Raw genomic sequence first — 22,591 nt, forward strand, 5'->3', positions numbered from 1 at the left:
TACCCTGGAGATCACACCAGGAAGGTCTTCATTCCAGTCCCACCTTACACTGTTCTCCTCCCGTGCTCATCTCATCCCGTCCTCAGCAGACGCAGACGGCCTGTAGACGCGAGCGCTTTATTGTCCCGAGACACAAAAGACGCTGCTTATGAGCGAATATGAATCGTCACAGCCGAGGCGGGAGACGAGGAGTGACATTACAGAGACGGATGGTGACATTTTCTATCTCATTGCACTCATTAACGCTGCCAGACGAGGCGGTGCGGGGTGGCATACCGACTGTGGATGATGCGGGCAAAAGCAGTGCATGCTGGGGAGTGTAGGCGTGGGCGACACGTTCTATGACGTAGTCTAGTAAGTTTGATCGCCTAGCAAAACGTTTTGCCCACATAGGCAATCACGGGAGCCCTGCCATCTGGTTGAGTGATCTGGTTTAGTGCGCAGAACATCCCTGCTCCAAGTGACAGGTGCTGTCCTGGGCACGCACTAGACAGATGGGGGCGCGGGGGGGGAACCCGGTCAAAGTGTGAGATTACGCCCGGACCCCTGCTGTTTGAGCTTACTTAGTCTTAATCACGGTTTCTCTCTCTCTTTCTCTCTCCCTCCCTCTCTTTCTCTTTCTTGCTCTCTCTCTTTCTCTCTATAAGTAACAGGTGTAGAGTGTGAGAGATGACCTGATTGCCTGGGATGATCTGACCACACACATACACACACACACACGCAGACACACACACACACACACACACACACACACACACACACACGAGAGGGGAGAACCTGTCCTCCCAATTGTGCATGCGACACTCCAATGCCTCTGCATGCAAACTCTGGAGGATGCTCTCAGGCACTTGGGTGAAACCTTATGAACAGCCAGCCACCCCCCCACACACACACACTGGGCTTCGGCGCTCTTCCCTGCCTAAAAGAGGACACACACATACCCCCACACACACACACACACTGGGCTTCGGCGCTCTTCCCTGCCTAACAGAGGGCACACACATACCCCCCCACACACACACACACTGGGCCTGGGCGCTCTCCCCTGCCCAAGAGGAGACACAAACGGTGGGGTAGTGTGAGAAAGAGAAGTCCAACTGGGGGAAAAAGAACAATTCTGCTGACTTGCACTCGCACACAATATTTCACCTCCAAAAGCACTGATTTTGCGGTATGCTAAACCACACATATTTCTGTGCAGAGCTGCAGTATGAGACATGCTGATTTCTACTGACTAACATCACACGCACAAACACACACACACACACACACACACACACACACACACACACACACACACACACACACACACACACACACACACACACACACACACACACACACACACACACACACACACACACAGTACTGTGTCATCTGACATGAGAAATATGACATGAAGTTTAATAGCATGATGAATGAACTCTGTCTTCTTCCGTCTTTGCGTAAAACTGCCCTCCTTCCCTTCTATAAGCAGAGACCGCCCCCTCCAGTGGCAGTGCCATGGCTGTGACCTGAACCCCTGACCCCCTGACCTTGGCCTGAACCCCTGACCTTGGCCGCGGAGGAAGCCCACAGAGCTGGCCGGAGGGGATTCAGCCGTAGCCAGAACGTGAGCTCACCCAGATGGCCGCCCATTCAGCAATCCTGGCACCTCCGCCTCACCCACGGAAAAGGGCTGGTCTGGGCAGATGCCTCCTGTCTCCCACACAACCTTAGAAGGGTTCTGGCAGGATCCAGACATCCTCTAGTCTATAGCAATGGCGCATCCATTTGTTTTCCCAGCATGCTTTGCTGCTGCAACAAAAAGCACTGATTGATTTGTCTTTTATTTTGCAGTTATGAACGGTTTATTTTCTTTCTCCCGCTTAGTATCTCACACATTATTCTCCAGTTATTCCAACAGTTTACATGGTTTCCTTTTTTACCATAGTGTCACACTTGCCAACAACAGCAAGAAAAACACTCTGTTATCTGATCTCGTCTTTTTACCCCTTTTTCTCAACCCAACACCTCTTTTTCTCCCACCAAGCACAACATCTCACCTCCTCTTCCAGGAGACACTTTTGTAAAGATTCAACAATAGCGTATTCATTGCAGTGGGTGGGCGTCTCATTCGTTCCAACTGAGACAAATCCCTGACCTGATTTTATTTAATGTAATTTATTTATTTTACACGCACACTGTCTTAGCCTTATCCCCGCTAAAGCCTTGGCATCTAATACCAAGTGCACGTCTACAGAAAAGCACTGAAAACCCCTCGTACAGTACCTCTCTGCCTCTAAACAATGACAGTCTGGCTCGCTTTCAGAATCAACTGCTCAACAGTCCATTTAATGACACATAAGCCGGTGCTTGTTGGCAGGGCTGCACTATAGACTCATGGGCTTCAATCACTCAAGCCAAAGAACAGACACTCCGAAGCAGGCTTCCTTTAGCCGTCCTTACTTAAGCCTGGTCACAATGACAGACACAGAGGGAGAGAACGTGAAGAACACCTTTGTGTGCTACTCACTGGACACCACTGACCACTGACGTGAAGAACACCTTTGTGTGGCGCTCACTGGACACCACTGACGTGAAGAACACCTTTGTGTGGCGCTCACTGGACACCACTGACCACTGACGTGATGAACACCATTGTGTGCCGCTCACTGGACCTCACTGACCACTGACGTGATGAACACCTTTGTGTGCTACTCACTGGACACCACTGACCACTGACGTGATGAACACCATTGTGTGCCGCTCACTGGACACCACTGACCACTGACGTGATGAACACCTTTGTGTGCTACTCACTGGACACCACTGACGTGAAGAACACCTTTGTGTGCTACTCACTGGACACCACTGACCACTGACGTGATGAACACCATTGTGTGCCGCTCACTGGACCTCACTGACCACTGACGTGAAGAACACCTTTGTGTGGCGCTCACTGGACACCACTGGCGAGGATCTGTGTCTGTAGAGCTGCTGAGCTCGATAGCGAAGTCGGACCATCTAATGTCGTACTTCTAGGTCAAAGGTTTACAGTTTATGGACATATTTTTTTCAGAGGCTTTCAGAAACACTTTGGACAAATTGGACAAAGTGTAACTAGGACATATACAAGTATTTCAAAAGATACGGGACTTGAGAAGTTGTCTTCATGTTTTTGAACCCCCACTTCTGCCCTGAGGACTAACTCAAGTCTTTCACAATTGGACACCGTTTCCTGCACCTGGCATTCAACAGGTAAATGAAGACACATGATACGACAGATAACCATCAATCCAAAAACACTCTTGTATGTGCTTATGTAAACAAGCAGTAGTGGCAAATCTGCTGCTAAATTGCTACAAATTGCTGTCATCCCATAATCTAATTCCACTGAGTTGCAGTTTTAGCTAGAGAGGAAATGAAGCACCAGCACAAAAGTGGCCAGTCATGAATAACCATCCCGACCTTTCAAAGTAAAGACAGCAGAACATTTTTCTTATCTGCAATTATCATTATGTGTATATTATCCAACTCACCAGGAAAGCAACTATTTGCCTAAATGCATGTTTGTTTTTAATGTTGGGAGGTGGGGACATTAAAACAACACTATGCAGTAATTTGCTACTTTGGAAGTATGTTTGTATATAGGCAACTAGTTTTGGCACCACCTTCAAAGGTCATGTGAAGCACAGATACACACACCTGCTGTCCCCACTAGCCATCCAGGCTACGCACTACGTAACTCTGTGATCCAGATTGGGAAAAGCGTTCACAGCACGACACTGCCAACTACAGAAGATACCAGTTAGCAGGCTAGCCAGTTTTATCAGTGACATCTTGGCTGTTGTTGGTTGGTCTTCCCAAGGTTTTTGCATGCCATTTAGATAGTTAGTTCAGAGGCTTTAGACTAGAAGCCCTTGCTGCTGTTTTAAAGAATTTGCACAATAACAGAGATCAAGCAAGGGTAATCAACCCAAACCATCACTATAGTGAAGATGTCATTTCCTTGTGGATAAAACCAGAAAACAAGTAGAACTATGACTTCTGCTGAGTTGTTGTGGAGAGTGACTATCTAGATGTTTATAAAGATTAAGAATGTGGATAAACATCACTCAAATTCATTAGAGCGGGTCTATGACAGAAGATTTAAGGCTCTGATGAATCATTGAAAATACATCTTTCTATTTCCTCCCATTGAAGACCTGAACTGAAAGAATAGCATATAATAGGAAAGATTTGAAATGAGCGAGCATGCACATAAGGACACTGTCCTGTCCTGTCCTTTCCTGTCCTGAGATAAACTACTTGCCTGGTCACCCGATTCAGCCTTGCCTGGCCCTGCACAGACCCCCCCACTGCACCAGCGAGACTCTGGCTTCAGCGTCACCCACCGATTACCATCTCTGCAGTCACTCCACACACAGACCTGTCTATGCCTCTGGCCCCCGCCGTGCCATAGACAGGATAACGTTGACTACAACAATGAGTGTTATCTGGGGTGGGGGGGTTAAGAGGGAGGCAGGCGGGTGGTTACAGAACACTGATAAGGAGTGTGATTAGAACGAGCCTAATTTCCGGACTGAGGAGTCGCTCCGCACTCTCTTAGCCCACTGGGGCTGCAGTGAGGAGTATAAGTGGAAAAGACACATTTGGCTAGGTCTTTATCTGGCCAAAACAAACCCGGGGAGGATCGCAAGGTCTTTATCTGGCCAAAACAAACCCGGCGAGGATCGCAAGGTCTTTTTCTGGCCAAAACAAACCCGGCGAGGATCGCATTACCTGCCCATTCCGACATCGCTTACATAACTGTGTCACACTATATACTTAACCTATATTTCTAAAATGGAGGGCTGTTGTGCACTTACAATTGACTGGCACACGCACAAGCAAGTCACGACAACCCTCACCACACACACTGCAGACAGACACACTCTAACACATATGACTTTTGTATACACGCATTTACCGGGCAAATCAAAACATACATTTTTTTACTGGAGGTCTGACCAATGTGCCCAGTGGCAGCCTGGTCTGAGGGGCCGTGTGCAGGCTTCACTGATAGTCTGTGTCTGGCTGTTAGGACAAAGAACGTGATCTCTTTTTCTTTTTTTTTTTTTCCACAGGCACTGCAGCGGTTCCAATAACTTGATACATAACCCATCTCAGAAGAGCAGAGCTGGGGCACAAGCCAATCATTCAGCGTGGGCTTTATTTTTAGCCACAGTTGGGCTGGGCTGGGCTGGGCTGAGCTGGGCTGGGCTGGGCTGGGCTGGGCACTCAAGCAGCACTGACTGAGGCCGGACGGGGAGAACGTGTCAGGGCCCGACTCCACACTCTGCACTCTTCACGCCTGCCGACTGCCTGTTACCATGACACCGGCGCCCAGATAAGATGTTCATATGCAACATATTCTCAGGAGACCTTCGTCAAGATGGAAGTGTGTGTGTGTGTGTGTGTGTGTGAGACTAAGAGAGTTGGAAGACAGATAGGGAATGACAGAGAGAGAGACAGCGAGCGAGAGAGACAGTGGATATGACTGGAATTTTAGGACATTTTAAGGGAATGCGTCACGTTATTTAATGTGCTTAACTGCTATGTAAAATGTATCCATCCTTTAACTGTTCAGTGATCCAATGATGAACACCTAAATTTCCCTCGGGATTAATAAAGTATCCATCTATCTATCTATCTATCTATCTATCTATTGAACAGCAGGCTTTCACTAACTCAAACCCTTACCCAATATGTAAGCTCTCACTAACACAAACCCTTACCCAATATGTGAGCTATCGCTAACACAAACCCTTACCCAATATGTAAGCTCTCACTAACTCAAACCCTTACCCAATATGTAAGCTCTCACTAACACAAACCCTTACCCCATATGTGAGCTATCGCTAACACAAACCCTTACCCAATAGCTCTCGCTAACACAAACCCTTACCCAATATGTAAGCTCTCACTAACACAAACCCTTACCCAATATGTGAGCTCTCACTAACACAAACCCTTACCCAATATGTAAGCTCTCACTAACACAAACCCTTACCCCATATGTGAGCTATTGCTAACACAAACCCTTACCCAATAGCTCTCGCTAACACAAACCCTTACCCAATATGTAAGCTCTCGCTAACACAAACCCTTACCCAATATGTAAGCTCTCACTAACACAAACCCTTACCCAATATGTAAGCTATCGTGCTGCTCTATGAGATCACCATTACCAAATGTGGGAATGAGATGGTGCCCTCCTACTCCTCCTCCCCCGGCCACGGAGGTGGCTGACAACTACTGCTGACAGGACCAAGTGGGTCCCATCTCCTCATACCTACGTCACAAGCCAAACGGGCGGGCAGCCCACCCCACCCCCACCCACCCCCACCCAGCCGACGTGTGGCACTGAGCCAGACACCACCAGCGGCCCATTCACCTTCATCACCCCCACTTCTCTAGTGCAGTGCCCATTCAATACCACATGTTGAAAATATACGCATCAAGAGAGGCTTCCTATTAAAGACCTTATGTGGCAAGAGAAAGCATGTATGCATGCTATGTAAACACCTGACATCAAAAGTGCAATGCCAATAGGATGATGAGCATTATTGCACAGCTCATGAATCCATGATGAAAAGAACAGCAAACAGTGGCTAATTGCATAGTTTCATGTTGACCAACCACCTTAAAAAGAGTGAAATCGCATGAATGAAATTACTGGAAAAGGCAGTTGCTTTGTTATTCCTGGCTATGTGTAGGCCACCTTGATATCCATCAAGTTAACATTATAGAGAGGATACTGAGGTAATGCAGTGGAAAACAACAGTAACGCCGCGTCATGTTTGTTGAAACAACATGTTTCGTTAATATGTATTAACAGTAAGTCGGTGTCACAATTGTATTACTTTAAAATCGATTATTTTAGGATGGTACTACAACGCTACTACATTTGCAACGCTATTCATATTCATGCGCCAGTGAATGATCACAGAAAGTAAACAGGAACACTAACGTCACGCTGTGCCGATCACAATTAAGGAGTATAATGGAGAGGATAACTTAATCCACGGATCCCCTTACCTGGCACACACGCACTAATGGCGAGGGTCGTGATGAAAACAAGCTCGGTGAGAAGCGAGGCCCACGGTCGGATCTCGACCCTTCTGCTCATCGATTGCATTCTGTGAGACGCTCCTTAAGGACGGTGTGATGGACGAGGGGAGTCGGGGTATACCATTCCCCCGTCCCCTTGCCTGAAATACGGCGCCGGAAATCACAGCTTCTGATACGTCAGGTTTCTACAGCAGCATTGAGCATACAGGTGCGCTTGGCCTTCTGTTATCGGAAGAGGTAATTCGACACCGCACATTTCCCGAAGTCTCCTTCAGACGGAGACCATGGAACCCTGGCTGCGACCGCTACGCTGGTGAATTACCAGGTCTACAGTGTACTGCTGTGCTGAGCTGTCAGGCATACGCAGTTGAGTGTCGTCATGACGTTGGTCCAATATCCTGTATGCAATCCGCCGCGTAAAAAGATGAGCAGGGTTTCAATGCAGACCCAATGTTAAACTAAACAGACTTTCTACTGGCAGGTAATAGGCTAACTGAGGTTTGTTCTTCATTAAATAGTCTTCCAACACACATGGGAAAATACACAAAATCCATCATTATCTTTTTTTGGATGTTAAAAGTTGGAACTTATTAATACTGGATTTCTATTCATGCTTGTCTTTCAGAGATCTGTTCGTTTTTTTTTTAATGTTTAAACCCATCATGGACAGTGTTTATCGCAATAATGAACAAAATACAAAAAGAAGCAGCGCCCTCTTGTGTTGAAATTGAGCTCAGGTTACAAATCTTTCCCTTGAACTTTTAACCCTCTAAGGTTTTTTTTGTTGCCAGTCGACCAATTTCCTCATAAAATAAGTAGACGAAGCCAAACGAACGTTATTGGTTATGATTTATTGTGAAGAATTTACATTTAAACGACTTAAAATAATATTTTAAAAACTTTTCTAAACACACATGTAAAAAATAAGAGGAAAAATAAAATATGACGATTTGATGCCAAGTGCAGCACACAATAAATAAAAATAATCTGTTCTAGAACGCTCAGGACCATGCCGTGGACGGTTACATTTCCAAAGTAGTGTTGTGAAAATGACTTACTCGCATTAGCCTAGGTAGGCATACAAAGATCCTTATGTTTTTTGCACATCAATATTATTTTGATAGTTTGTCATTTCAATTTGAAATACAGACACCTGCCCTAAATTGCCATTTTCTACATTTTATGTCCTCTTGACACAACTTTCTATTCATCAGTTTCCACTTCACAACAGCAAAGCACAGTCATGGGACACAAATACATATTGCAGAAAATATTTAAGAGGACTGAAGAGATATAAAATGAACAGAAATAACAGCATGATTCCAACTATTCATTAGTGAATGAACCCTCTTCAGAAATATGGTAGGGGAAGGGAGTAATACCCACACTACTTGTTCAGAGCTGTTCCTGTGGTCAAAAAAACTAAACAAAAAAAAAAGCCCCCAAAACACATAAACTAGGTCATTTTACCCACAATTTCATATTTACAAAAAAAACAATAGTGTACTTGGAGTGAAGACATTTATATAGGAAAATAATGTAACAAACATAAAGATGATTTAACATAATATTCAGTGTTTTCAGCGTGCGTTAGAGTAATGTGTTATTCCTTGACCAGGCATGTGCAGGCAGGCATGCATGTGTGAGTAAGTGGTTTCTACCATCAAGATTGTTTGTCAGGACAGTTGTTTGAACACTGGGCCCACATTGAAAGCCAGCTATGGAACAGAAGGTGTACGGCAGATCAGGATGCTAATCCCCCTGATGCCAATAGAACCTAATTTAGCAACTAAGATGTAGTTAGAACATGGCAGTGGTAGCAGAGAGCGTTTGCATCAAGATGAGCGGAGACACATGAGATTTGTGAGTGAGGGCTGTGCTAGTTTCAGGTGTTTGGAGGGTAATGGAAATAAGGTGTAAAGAAAAAAGGGCAATCGAAGGCTGAAGGCTGAAATCTCCTCATCAACAATATTAAAAACAATATTGTGCACAAAAAAAAAAAAAAAAAAATGTTCCATCCCCTCTTGCATGAAGCTGAGCAGAGCAAACCAATGGAAATTTGGCTGTTGTTTTCCTCTCAAAGCAAAGAAAATAATATCACTCAACTTACACAGTCTCACATCTCATTGGCTACCACCGGATCTGTGGATACTCCCTTCCCAGAATCCTCTTCCACAGAGTCACTGTGCTTCTCCGGTGCTTGAACAGGCTGTGGTTCCTCCTCAGTCGCCTCAGCGGCTGGTGACTGGAGACCGCTGTTTTCAGACTGACCAGCAGGGGAGTCACCCGTGGGCTGGTCTGACTCAGCAGGGGATTCTGAGGTGCTCTCTGGCGCCACCTGCTGCTGAGATGGGGGCTTGTTCTCTGCCTCCTGTGGCGTGGTGGTGGGGTCGTCCACTTTGGCCGCTGCGACACTCTGCTCCTGGTCTTTGGAGACGGGTTCCTCCTCGTTCGGTGGAGCGCCGTCGGGCTCCTGGTGTGCTGGAAGTGTTTCTGCTGCTTCCTCCAGGGTGGAAGGTTCTGCACTCGGCTCGCCATCCTCCTCCTCCAACACTGCGTTTTCAATCTCCTGGATGGCGCTCTCGATAGCCAGGTCTGCCGGAGGGATCTCCTGGATGGCCCTCTCGATAGCCAGGTCTGCTGGAGGACTCTCCTGGATGGCACTCTCAATAGCCAGGTCTGCTGGAGGACTCTCCTGGATGGCACTCTCGATAGCCAGGTCTGCTGGAGGGCTCTCCTGGATGGCACTCTCAATAGCCAGGTCTGCTGGAGGGCTCTCCGCCACTGGCTTCTCTGCATCCTCTTGGGAGGCCTCCTTCGCCTGAGCCATGCTCTGTTCGTCCTGACCGCTGGCGACTGGGGCGTCCTCCTCTTTCAGGTGAATCCCATTGGCGAGACTGGGAGTGTCTCTGGTCCCGTTGGGCACTTTGGCTGTGAGGTCCGGGGACGTTGAAGCCTCACTTCCACCATTCCGGTCCACCACCTCCTCCGCAGTTTCTTCTGGGATGTCCTCCACCCCTGGAACCTCCACGCACGACTCCCCAGGCACTCCGCTGGCCTCCACCTGGATCATGGACACCACCTGCTTCATCCTGCGTCTCTTCTGCACCTCTGGGTCTCCGTCTTCGTTGCCCTCGGCGTCCTGCTTGACTCCTTCCCCGTCCTCCTCCTGCTCCTTTTCTCCGTACTCGGTGGCCCAGTCGATAGGCGGGTTCTCGCTCAGGAGGTGGAGGTTGGGGTCGCTGTTGGTCAGGACGATGCTGTCCCGGTACAGGTTGTGCTTCCTCTGGACAGCTGCCTCCTTCACAGCTGCAGATATTGGAAAACAATTTTTTAGCCATTTAGGACACATTTCCAGAGGAAACACTTCTCATACCACAAAACTGAAAAAGACAGTTTCAATCAATCCAAAATTCTTTTCCAAGTGCCTTAATGAGTAAGGAATTACGGAAACCATATTATACATTTAATATGCACTGCCAATGCATCGAATTTACATAACTTGGCACATAAAATACTATATATCATATAGGAGTTTATAAATCTTACGTCTTTGGCGTTCATGTACAGTAATTTGGGAAAACACAACACAACTGACACCAAAAGGAAAAAAAGAGGCAAAGGAATGAAACACATGACTGGATAATAAAATAAAATATAAATACAAATTATATTATATATTAAAGGGCCCATATAATCATAATATGGCCCCTGTAAAGTCTCCTCCTGTTATAGGCCAGGTTCACCCCACCCCCTTTGTATTTCTTTTATTATTATTTACTTTCTGTTTACTTATTTCCCCATGTGTGTTTTTACCACATTCCTGTTATTGTCTGTACAATATGTTTGTGTGTCTAAAAAAATTATAAATAAAAGGGGCAAAGAAGATGAATTGCAAATGGCCGTACCCATCATGATGTCCTTCATCACCGTGTGCAGCACCACCTCCTCAAAGATGTTCTCCACCAGGATGAAGCGGGAGAAATCCTCAAAGATCAACTCCTGGAAGTGAGGAAGCTCCTGCGAATAAACACATCAGGACAAATCCATTTAAAACAGAGGAACTGCAGGATATTACAGTATATCAGTCAGCAGAGCAAGAGCTTGAGTACAGTGTCTATTCTGGCAGTAGTCTGTCTAGGCGATCCTGTAATATTTTCCCACTGAGCTTGTCTGAAATGGATAGAATTTCAAAACACAACAGGGTGGTGCAGGGAGAGACAGAGGAATATAGTGTTTCCTCCCTGTAGTGGGTGCTTGTTGTTGTTGTTGTTGTTGTTGTTGTTGTTGTTGATGGAGCACACAGAGACTGAAGGTAATGATGCTCACCGGCGAACAAGATGGAGAGAGCTGCTTCAGCATGTATGGGATAAAGATCTGCAGGAGGGCCTCCCTGAAGAACCGCTTCCGCACCGTGCTGCTGTCATAGTCAAATTTCTATACAGAGCACAGCAGAAAAAAAAAAAAAAAAAAAAAAAGATCCACAAAACAGTAGAGAGAGACAGAATCAATATATTGAGGGTTTCCCTCCCATTTTGAAGTATTTATTCTAAATGTCGTTGTCCCTGGGCAATCGTCCTGACCTTGATGACCCGATCCTGGCAGCGATGGATGACCTTGCAGAGGTCGTCCCCCTCCTGCCCCTCCAGGCCCTGGCGCAGGAGCTGCTCAAACGTGTAAACGGCGTCGTCCATTTGCTGCCAAGAGAAACAGGCAGAGCAAGAAGGATTTAACAAGAATCATGGGGATGGATACGACTGGGCAAGCTTTGTGTGATTTTTTTGTGTGAAAAGAACGGGGCCTCGTTCTTTTACACCGGGTATACAATTCTACAGAATATTTCAGATAATGAAGGCCCTACAGTGCGATTATAAGGCACATCTACATGAATAGAGAACATTGTGGCTCTGAATAAGGTAACCCCCCTGCTTTTTCTTATCATGGTCACATGGGTGTGCAATCCTTTTTTTTTTTTTTTTGGGCCTGTTTCATGAAGTGTGGGACAGACACAGCGCACAGCACAAGCTGAGGCTTGTCTTTAGAGCCTCCTACTTCGCTCCGAAGAGCACACCGAGATCCTCAAATCTCTGACAGGCTGCGGCTGATCCGATGCCAGCCCTCCGGACCATCTGCACAGAGGCAGGGACATGAATCCTAACCTCCCGGTGAACCCCTTGCCACCTGGCGGGCCGTGTTGTGGCACGGAGGGCTAAAGGGCACGGTGAATAGGGGGGGGGGGTTGTTCAGATCCTGGTGGGAGTGGGTATGACATGCTGGGCCATCTTTGTCCCTTGGTTCTGCCCTGCCCCCTCAATTCTGCCTTGTTTTATTTTATTGCCTGCGCTGTGGGTCGGCTGCTGGATCGGGCCGGGTTCTCGCAGCCAACTCGAGCTGCTGTGTTTTTTTTCTTGGTGAACCGAGATCTGCCTCGCTCCACTCTCCAACCACAACAGGGCGAAGCTCCCAGGGGGGGGGGGGGGGGGGGGGGGGGGGCGAGGGGGTGTTTTTGTTTTACACAAAACAGCAAAAACCACCGACCGCAACAAGTACTTTCACACGCCACCCCACAGCGCATTCAGACGCACAAAGAACCTCAGAAACTCCAATAGAGACATCTCAAAAAACACACACACACACACAAAAGCCTCCACAAGTTGAGAAGAAAAAAAAAAAAACACCCGGTCCCAGGAGGTGTCTATGGGAGGCCCAAGTCAAATAAACAAGCTGCTTGAGTTGTGTAATGCTATGGCAGCTGATGCTATGGCAGTTTCCTGTGCTCACCCATGTGTGAGTATTTTTCTACATTCCAACTCAGTGTTCTGTATTAGAGGCCTTGAACTCAAAGTGAGAAACACGCAGACTTACTGTATGTTCATGGCTACAGGTAGTATGTAATCATTCCAAGAGTTGTTTTCTAGTGTTGAAATGTTAAACTATCTTAGTAACGCTTTCAGATACTTCAACTCCTAAATAAACATTTACCTTTAAACATGGACATACACGGACATGCACGTACATGCACGGAGAAAGACATTGTAATCTCAGAATGGACCCCATCAACATTCTGTGGCTAGCAACATGCATCAGCTCAGCTGTGGGAGTGTGTGGGAGTGTGACTGCTGGGTAACTTCGACCCAGCAACTATGCTGCTCACTGGAGGGGGTGGGGGGGGAGATGTTGTGGGGGGGGGGGAGATGTTGTGGGGGGGTCAAATTAAAATGTCAGTTTGGGGATGAGGCCCCGTTTACTCTTTCCCAGCATGGGAATGGGCCTGGGGGTGTCGATGGCTTACCCCTGCTCTCCTCTATAGGTTTGTGCTGATGGGAGCGATGGCTGGGAGACTGACCTCTCTCATGAGGATCTGCGCTCTCTGGACGAACACGGAGGGGCTGGTCACGTCGAAGCGCTGCTGCAGGCCCTCCAGGCTCAGCTGCTCCACCTTCTCAAAGCAGCACTGCATCTTCACCGGGTGGAACGCCAGCATGGAGATCTTCTCCATGTGCTGGGAGAGCAAGGGGAAAGAGAAAGGGGACTATTCATTGCCATTGCCTTCCTTGTACACCTCCTCCTCATCATAATCCCACATAAACCTCCTACTGAATCCTACACTCTGATCTAGATCTACACACTGAGAACACTGGCTGTGGAGACCATCCTAGCAGATATTCTCCATCTCACCCCACAACCCTTCACCCCCCTGACCCTTCAGCGATCTGATTCGTCAGCTCCCTCACCTCTCCCAGCTGCTCCTTGCTGCCGTCGTTGAGCAGGTTCTTGTTCATGTCCACCAGCTCCCTGAAGAAGACGTCCCGCACCTCGAAGAAGCCGCGGCTGGTGGGCTCCATCAGGGCCTCCAGGATGGAGTTGATGTACGGCTGGATGCTGACCTTGAGCAGCTTCTCCGCTTTGGGGAGAACCAGAGCTGTGGCAGGCAAGAAACCGAGGGGGGAGGGGGGAGGGGGGGCGGGGGGGGCACACAGCGTCAGAACACAGACGGGTTCAGCAGAAACTCGCCACGCTATAAAGAGGATACACCTCACAGCCTTTTTCCCCTAAGAACTTGTAGCCACGACACAGAGCCGAGGTGAGAGATTTCACCGTGCGGATAAGAAACCAACACAAATAACATCAGCGTCAGAACACAGACGGGTTCAGCAGAAACTCGCCACGCTATAAAGAGGATACACTCACAGCCTTTTTCCCCTAAGAACTTGTAGCCACGACACAGAGCCGAGGTGAGAGATTTCACCGTGCGGATAAGAAACCAACACAAATAACATCAGCGTCAGAACACAGACGGGTTCAGCAGAAACTCGCCACGCTATAAAGAGGATACACTCACAGCCTTTTTCCCCTAAGAACTTGTAGCCACGACACAGAGCCGAGGTGAGAGATTTCACCGTGCGGATAAGAAACCAACACAAATAACATCAGCGTCAGAACACAGACGGGTTCAGCAGAAACTCGCCACGCTATAAAGAGGATACACTCACAGCCTTTTTCCCCTAAGAACTTGTAGCCACGACACAGAGCCGAGGTGAGAGATTTCACCGTGCGGATAAGAAACCAACACAAATAACATCAGCATGTGAATGATGAATTACTACAGAACAGAATTCTCAGGCCTTAAGACCGTAAAATAATCTGATTGTGGCATTGAGCCGAGGCGAGAGGTATTATCATTTGTGACACTGATAGGGTCATGTGACCAACTTTTCAGTTCAACCAGAGACAAGAATGTCCAAACCACACCCCCTTTACAATACACACACACACACACACACACACACACACACACAGGGTGAGAGGGGAAACCTTTACTGGCCGCGTGCCAGACACAGCAACTCCCCACATCTTAATAGTGTATGTTAGAAAAAGGGAGTAGTTGATAACGTGGCTGTCTGGTTTGAAATATATAACACCCCAAGGGCATAGAGTCAAAGCCGCGTGCTATTTTTCATGGTGGTTTTGGCAACAACACTTGGCTATGAAATGTGTGGGGGGAGAGTCCCATTTTTCTCTAAACTGTCGTAAGCGCATGCGCAGTGGACCAGCTCACGGTCAAGACGAACTGCCCCGTGCCGGCGGGGGATTTTACAGGATTACCTCATCACAGGAAAGGGGGCTGGCATGAAACCCCACAGCTGTTTAACAGAATGTGGTTCCTCTGCTTATGTGTTCGCCATAGCAGACAGGACTTCCAAACAGGCCGACAGGAAGGTAACCAGCAGGCTTGAGCAATAAGAGAACACAAACTCTGCACCACAGCAGTGTGTTTGTGTTGGCGTACATTTGTGCAAGAACATATTTACGTTAAGAGACGAGCACGTCCTGGGCGACATTACTGGTTTGTTTTGCGCTCACTCAGTCTAGCCCTGACAAAGTAACATCCGAAACAATGTCATACCTCTGACATTCCAACCATCTGGAGATGCTATCGCTAGTCACTAACTCCCATCACCATTTTTCAAAAAAGGCTATTCTAGGACAAGGCAATCACCAGCGCTGTCTACTGAATGTCAGAGACGTAAGCGGTGCAGCCGATAAGCCATGTTTTATTACTGTGGGCAGAAGTGGATTGGGTCTGCGGTGTCTGGATCAACGGCAGGGCCCTATTTCTAGGGATTTGTTATAAATGCCGGGTTTGCAGATCTAATTCACAGATCCATTTCTCATGACAAACAGTATGATGTTCATGCTCCTTTAATATGTACGGCGAGGCTCGGAGCTGATCGGATGAAAGTCAACGAAAGACTTAAAAAAAAAAAATGTAGTCGTTAGGAGGTATCCAAGATCTCATCCCTTGACAGTACACATTATTAAGCGACGAGCCCTAGCACGAGCCTACCTCTTGACAGTACACATTATTAAGCGACGAGCCCTAGCACGAGCCTACCTCTTGACAGTACACATTATTAAGCGATGAGCCCTAGCACGAGCCTACCTCTTGACAGTACACATTATTAAGCGACGAGCCCTAGCACGAGCCTACCTCTTGACAGTACACATTATTAAGCGATGAGCCCTAGCACGAGCCTACCTCTTGACAGTACACATTATTAAGCGATGAGCCCTAGCGCGAGCCTACCTCTGATTTTGCCGGTGACGTGTTCTTTGGAGGTGATGATCTGGTCCATGTCGGTGCGGATGGAGGCCTCCAGGGGCGGACTCCCCACCTCAGAGCTCTGTACTATGGCCTCGTACTGGGCCTTGGCCTGGGCCTGCACCAGTCGGTACACCGCGTCCGAGATCTGAGGCAAACATCGGCAAAACCCATCAGTCAGGTACCGCTACCACAAGCGTACATTCATGGAGTACGTCTGCAGAGAGTTCAGTCGTACTCAAAGTTCAAATGCACAATGAGTATCGTAATTCTGAAGGGTCAACCTCGGTGATGACAGACTGGAAATGCTACATCATGTGGAAAGATAGATGTGCCAGAGTTGTCCAGTTCTCCTCCGAGAGCTCGTCTCCTTCACTATTTGGTTAAGGGCCTTAATCTAACATACTACCACGAATACTCTAATGTGATGATGCTCCTGAGGAACTTGACTGTCTTAATAGGATGCACCAGGGCCAGACTAATACTTCGACAAGATTAGAAAAACTCAGGGGGGGGGGGGGCTCTTTGACCTCTCTACATCTGGTAGGTCTACATTCACACCCATCCTCCTCATTTGCCTCTGGTTCGATATGGTGTGTATTACAGCAGGGATTTATTGTGTCAGATTAACTCTGTGAGCAGATCTTCAGGAGGATGATGATGATGATGATAATGATGATGATAATCTCACCAGCATCCAGCTCCTCAGCCTCTCCTGCAGTTTGCCCTTCAGTCGGGGAGAAATGAGGTCTCGCAGCTCAGGCAGCAGCTTCTCCATCACCAGGTTGGCCAGGATCTGTATGGTGGTGGAGGGAGAGAGAGAGAGAGATGAAGGGAATTTATTTTACTGGGGGAGCTGGATGAAAAACTGTCGAAAACCAGTCTGGATTCAAAAGCGGTCACTCCACCGAAACAGCCCCGTTGTCTATGACAGCTAGAGCAGCAGCTCAATCCTCGGCTCTCATCCTGCTTGACTTATCAGCTGAGTTTGACAGTCAACCACCGCATCCTTCTGTCTATACTGTCAAGTATGGACATTTCTGGCAGGGCACACTCCTGGTTTGAATCTTACCTCACTGGGCGCTCGTTCAACGGATCATGGCAAGGTCAGCTGTCTGTACCTCACCGCCTCACCACAGGGGTGCCCCAAGGCTCGGTGATGGGACCACTTCTCTTTGCCATTTAAACCACCTCCTTGGGCCCGATCATCCACTCGCACTGTTTTTCTTATCATTGCTATGCCGATGATACTCAACTGTATCTGTCTTTCCCTCCTGACGACACCACTGTCTCGGCGGGGATCTCGGACTGTCTCGCTGATATATCCACATGGAAGAAAAATCACCACCTTCAGCTGAATCTGGCTAAAACGGAACCGATGGTCTTTCCAACCAAACAGGCCATCCACCACAACATCAATATCAATATTGACTCCTTATCTCTTGTTCCTTCCAAAACAGCAAGAAATCTCGGGGTCATTATTGATGACCAACTGACTTTCACTGACCACATTGCCTCTGTCTCTCGGTCGTGCCGCTTTGCGCTATACAACATCCGCAAAATCAGGCCGTACCTAACCCTACCTAATGCCACCCAGCTGCTGGTGCAAACCTTGGTGAGTTCCCGCCTTGACTACTGCAACGCCCTCCTAACAGGCCTGCCGGCATGCGTGGTGAAACCACTACAGATGATCCAGAATGCGGCGGCGCGTCTGGTGTTCAACCAACCAAAGAGGGCACACGTCACCCCGCTACTCATTGAGCTCCACTGGCTGCCTGTAGCTGCTCGCATTAAGTTCAAGTCACTTATGCTTACTTACAGAGCGATTGCTGGTTCTGCTCCCATCTACTTAAATGCTCTTGTAAGGGCAAAATGTTACACCCAGGACGCTGCGCTCGTCTAGTGAGCGTCGTTTGGCACTGCCGTCTGTGCAAGCACGGCAATCCAGACTATTCTCATTCGTAGTTCCACGTTGGTGGAACAAACTGCCTAGCATTACTAGGCGTCCCTCTCTACCTTTAAGAAGCTCTTGAAGACCCAACTCTTCAGAGAGCATCTCCCTTCCTAACTTGCACTTCGACTAGTACTTAACTTGTAACAGTTACATTCCTGCAATTCTTTTTTTCTATTTCTTTTTTCTATTTCTTATGTAAAATAGTATTTATTGTTACACTAGGTCTATATTGCTCGTAGCTTGACTGACCCATGAAGATCAAGATGGAAGTGTTTGTGCTCAACATGACCCTTTCCTTGGTGTTTATTCCAATTTATATATTCAATACAGCACATCAAGGCAAAAGTAGTTCAACATTTGATATCCTCCAATACATGCACTGCCCCATACTGCTTTGAAATACAATAATGTTTTCTGTCTGTAAGTGATCTGGTGATACACAGACATACTTTTTTTTTTTCCACACAAATCACCATAGGAGGCTCAATGAATTTGGGTGAAACTCATTCCTCCTCTGATGACAGACAGATAGATAGAGGGCTGGCGGGAGGCCAGGGGCAGCCTGTCTGGCCAGCGAGGGCCTCTGGGAACTCTTGAGTCCTCCAGCACCAGACGACTGCTCTCCAGATGCCTGTCGGCCAGCGGTGACTCATTCCCAGAATGCTCTCTGCTGTCTGACAGTCAGACGGAAGGGGGGGGGGGGGGGGGGGGGAGGGAGGTCAAATGATGTGCCTGGGGCCCAGCTGCTGCCACACACACACACACACACACACACACCGACAGACTATGGACACAGATACTCCAAAAGACAAGGCAGGGAGAGTGAGCATCTACCCTTCAGCCCGCTGGTCTGGCCTCAGGTTCCACACATTCATTAGCCATCAGCGCTGCTGCCACACACACACACACACACACACACACACACACACACACACACACACACACACACACACACACACACACACACACACACACACACACACACACACACACACAAGCCATCAGCGCTGCTGCCAGAAGCCTACTCGGAAAATGGTAAACCTTGAAGATAAATACTGGATATGTACAGAAATATCTGAGATAAATACCTACATTGTTGACACAGCCATTTCTACATTCTACGTCCAAGTCCAGTCAAACTGCATTAATAAATCACAGTCACACACACACACACACACACACACACACACACACACACACACACACACACACACACACACACACACACACACACACACACACACACACACACACACACACACACACACACACACACACACACACACACACACACACACACACACACACACTGAGAGCAGCCAGCCTGTGGTCAGTACCAGCAGTCAGTGAGTGTTGCAAACACTCAGACTAGCACACGGTGCGGTCACCATTTTATGTGCCTTAGAGGGACGGACAAAAGTGTGGAATTGGTGGCATTTTGCAGTATCAGTACATGAATGTGTAAACAAATACACAAAGCATACACTCCCTCTCTGTCTCTCACACACAGACACACAGACACACACACTCTCTCTCTGCTCTCTCTCTGCTCTCTCAGCTCTCTCTGCTCTCTCAGCTCTCTCTCTCTCAGCTCCCTCTCTCTCAGCTCCCTCTCTCTCAGCTCCCTCTCTCTCTCTCAGCTCTCTCTCAGCTCTCTCTCTCAGCTCTCTCTCTCAGCTCTCTCTCTCAGCTCTCTCTCTCAGCTCTCTCTCTCTCTCTCTCAGCTCTCTCTCTCGGCTCTCTCTCTCTCGCTCAGCTCTCTGTCTCTCTCGCTCAGCTCTCAATCAAAGGCCTCAATCAAGTACCTGCCAGATAACCATCTACTAACTCTAATCGTAGTCTGGCCATCACCCTTACCCCTGACCCCTTAACCCGGGTCAAATCCTACTTGCATTGCTCCTGCTCAAAAGATAGTTTTGCTGACAAAAGTGTAGGTCAACCAAAATCAAACAGAGCCATATTTTTTTGGAACAGGCCGTTTAGAGGAGTTTGATTGGGCGACTGACGGCCCTTAGTGGAAAGGTGGTGTGTGATTGGATCATTAGTGGAAAGGTGGTGTGTGATTGGATCATTAGTGGAAAGGTGGTGTGTGATTGGATCATTAGTGGAAAGGTGGTGTGTGATTGGATCGTTCATCACTGCTGCTGAGCCCGTCGGTCTCCTCACCTGTGGCGGAGCCCCACACATCATGTCCCAGGTGCCGTACTGGCTGTGGGTCTGGCGGTAGAGGCGTACCGCGTCGGTGAACGCCGGGGTCTGGACCTTGCACTCCTCTGAGAGACCTGGAGAAGAGACATTGGACAGACACGGACAGCAGTTAGTATGAGAGACATTGGAGAAGAGACATTGGACAGAGACATTGGACAGAGACATTGGAGAAGAGACATTGGAGAAGAGACATTATACAGACACGGACAGCAGTTAGTATGAGAGACCCGGAGAAGAGACATAGGACAGAGACATTGGAGAAGAGACATTGGACAGAGACATTGGAGAAGAGACATTGGACAGACATTGGACAGACACGGACAGCAGTTAGTATGAGCCTCCTTCACCTTCTGAACCCCATGCACATAATTCATCTTATAACAATAACCAATATAGGCAATACTACTCCAAAACCATACACTTTCTTTTGATGTGAAAGTGAAGGAAAAAACATATAACCACTTCCTTTTTCGCATAACGCTTCCTTTGCATGACAGAGATCACCACCCAAATCCAAGAAGTATCATCCTGTGAAATGACTTGGCCAGAAGAGCCTCCGCTTTCAGTTCCCCTCGCCAGCACAACTCACACACACACACACACACACACACACACACACACACACACACACACACACACACACACACACACACACACACACACACACACACACACACACACACACACACACACACACACACACACACACACACACACACACACACACACACACACACGCACACACACGCACGCACACACACACACACACACAGTGTGATTACCAACTTCATCATTAACGGTCCCGGTCATCTCCCAAAAACAGGAAGAAGCCATGGCTCTAACGTTCTCAGTTTCCATGGTTACGCGCATCAGACAAATACACAACCCTGGTAACCAGAGGAAGTTAATCCGTAATGAGGTTGCAAACTGCACACTCCTCTCCATGGGGGTTTCTCCCAAAGACCAGATCCAAAAGGCCAATTATTTGCCTGCGATGAAATGTGGATTTAAATCTTGCCTTAATCCTCCCACAGACCTTGACGTCCCATTCTGACAGTGGAATTCGGAATGATGCATAATGAAACGTACGCGTGTTGACTTCATTACATTTCAGCGGCGGCCAGGGATTTGAACTCCGTGGTTTTGGCAGCGGAGTTGAGCTGTCATATACATTCTGATTTCTTGGCTTCATTAAAAGTCTTCAGTCCCCCTGTGACAGTGGCCAATAACATGGCTCTGTCTGCAGTGAGGAAATATAATCTACACAATAAAAAAACCCACACAGATCCAGTGAGTTTGGCTGGTTAGTATTTAAAGTGGTCTTTAAAAGGAAGCGAGAGAGGGTGAACACAATAAGGAATGTGTGCATGGAGCTTGTCAGTGGGTTTGTGAGAGTTTGAGCTGTGACAAAGACAGGAAGTGAGTTGGAACCAGGGTGGGTGGGTGGGGCAGTTGGCAGGGGCGGAGGGGGGGGGGGGGCAGGAAGTCCAGACCAGAACTGTTAGCTCTCTGTGTGTGTGTGTGTGTGTGTGTGTGTGTGTGTGTGTGTGTGGGGACATTTACTCCCTCATGAGAATGAATTGGCAGCTTGTGTTCGCTCTAAAAGCGTCAGAGGAGCTCCAAAATAGCCCCATTAAGAAGAAATAAAAATCCCCCGTGTCCCCACATGAGACACCCACCCCGAAGACTACTGTTCATTTTCAGACGTCCACAGTCCACACACACACACACCCACCCCGAAGACTACTGGTCATTTTCAGACGTCTACTCACACACACCAACCCCGAAGACTACTGTTCATTTTCAGACGTCTACTCACACACACCAACCCCGAAGACTACTGTTCATTTTCAGGCGTCCACACACACACACACACACACACACACACACACACACACACACACACACACACACACACACACACACACACCCCGAAGACTACTGTTCATTTTCAGACGTCCACAGTCCACACACACACACACACCCACCCCGAAGACTACTGGTCATTTTCAGACGTCTACACACACACACACACACACACCCCCCGAAGACTACTGTTCATTTTCAGACGTACACACACACACACACACACACACACACACACACACACACACACACACACACACACACCCCCCCAAAGACTACTGTTCATTTTCAGATGTGTACACACACACACACACACACACACACACACACACACACACACACACACGTCCATTTTTAGACGTCCA

At 47.9% G+C, this 22,591-nt stretch overlaps 2 protein-coding genes and 1 long non-coding RNA gene across 3 annotated transcripts in view; all 3 read right to left on the minus strand.

Annotated features, from left to right (window-relative positions):
* LOC122133038 (neural proliferation differentiation and control protein 1-like) overlaps positions 1 to 7,674 on the minus strand; it is a 29,859-nt gene extending 22,185 nt beyond the window's left edge. The window contains exon 1 of the mRNA XM_042708326.1: positions 7,063 to 7,674. Coding sequence (XP_042564260.1) covers positions 7,063 to 7,162 — 100 coding nt within the window. The 5' untranslated portion in view covers positions 7,163 to 7,674. The remainder of the gene's footprint in view (positions 1 to 7,062) is intronic.
* LOC116221149 lies at positions 1,993 to 2,765 on the minus strand. The gene is made up of 2 exons (XR_004164044.1): positions 2,688 to 2,765; positions 1,993 to 2,498 (listed from the first exon to the last, which is right to left on the minus strand). It is a non-coding gene; the product is annotated as an uncharacterized LOC116221149 (long non-coding RNA).
* A 253-nt stretch (positions 7,675 to 7,927) lies between the features above and the next one.
* Positions 7,928 to 22,591, minus strand: part of niban2b (niban apoptosis regulator 2b) — a 25,543-nt gene continuing 10,879 nt past the window's right edge. Inside the window, exons 6-14 of the mRNA XM_042708128.1 lie at positions 20,319 to 20,434; positions 16,890 to 16,994; positions 16,184 to 16,346; positions 13,830 to 14,017; positions 13,442 to 13,597; positions 11,679 to 11,792; positions 11,425 to 11,532; positions 11,004 to 11,115; positions 7,928 to 10,404 (exon numbers count right to left, since the gene is read on the minus strand). Coding sequence (XP_042564062.1) covers positions 9,212 to 10,404; positions 11,004 to 11,115; positions 11,425 to 11,532; positions 11,679 to 11,792; positions 13,442 to 13,597; positions 13,830 to 14,017; positions 16,184 to 16,346; positions 16,890 to 16,994; positions 20,319 to 20,434 — 2,255 coding nt within the window. The 3' untranslated portion in view covers positions 7,928 to 9,211. The remainder of the gene's footprint in view (positions 10,405 to 11,003; positions 11,116 to 11,424; positions 11,533 to 11,678; positions 11,793 to 13,441; positions 13,598 to 13,829; positions 14,018 to 16,183; positions 16,347 to 16,889; positions 16,995 to 20,318; positions 20,435 to 22,591) is intronic.

This window comes from Clupea harengus, chromosome 7 (genome assembly GCF_900700415.2).
Source record: "Clupea harengus chromosome 7, Ch_v2.0.2, whole genome shotgun sequence".
NCBI classification, from domain to species: Eukaryota; Metazoa; Chordata; class Actinopteri; order Clupeiformes; family Clupeidae; genus Clupea; species Clupea harengus.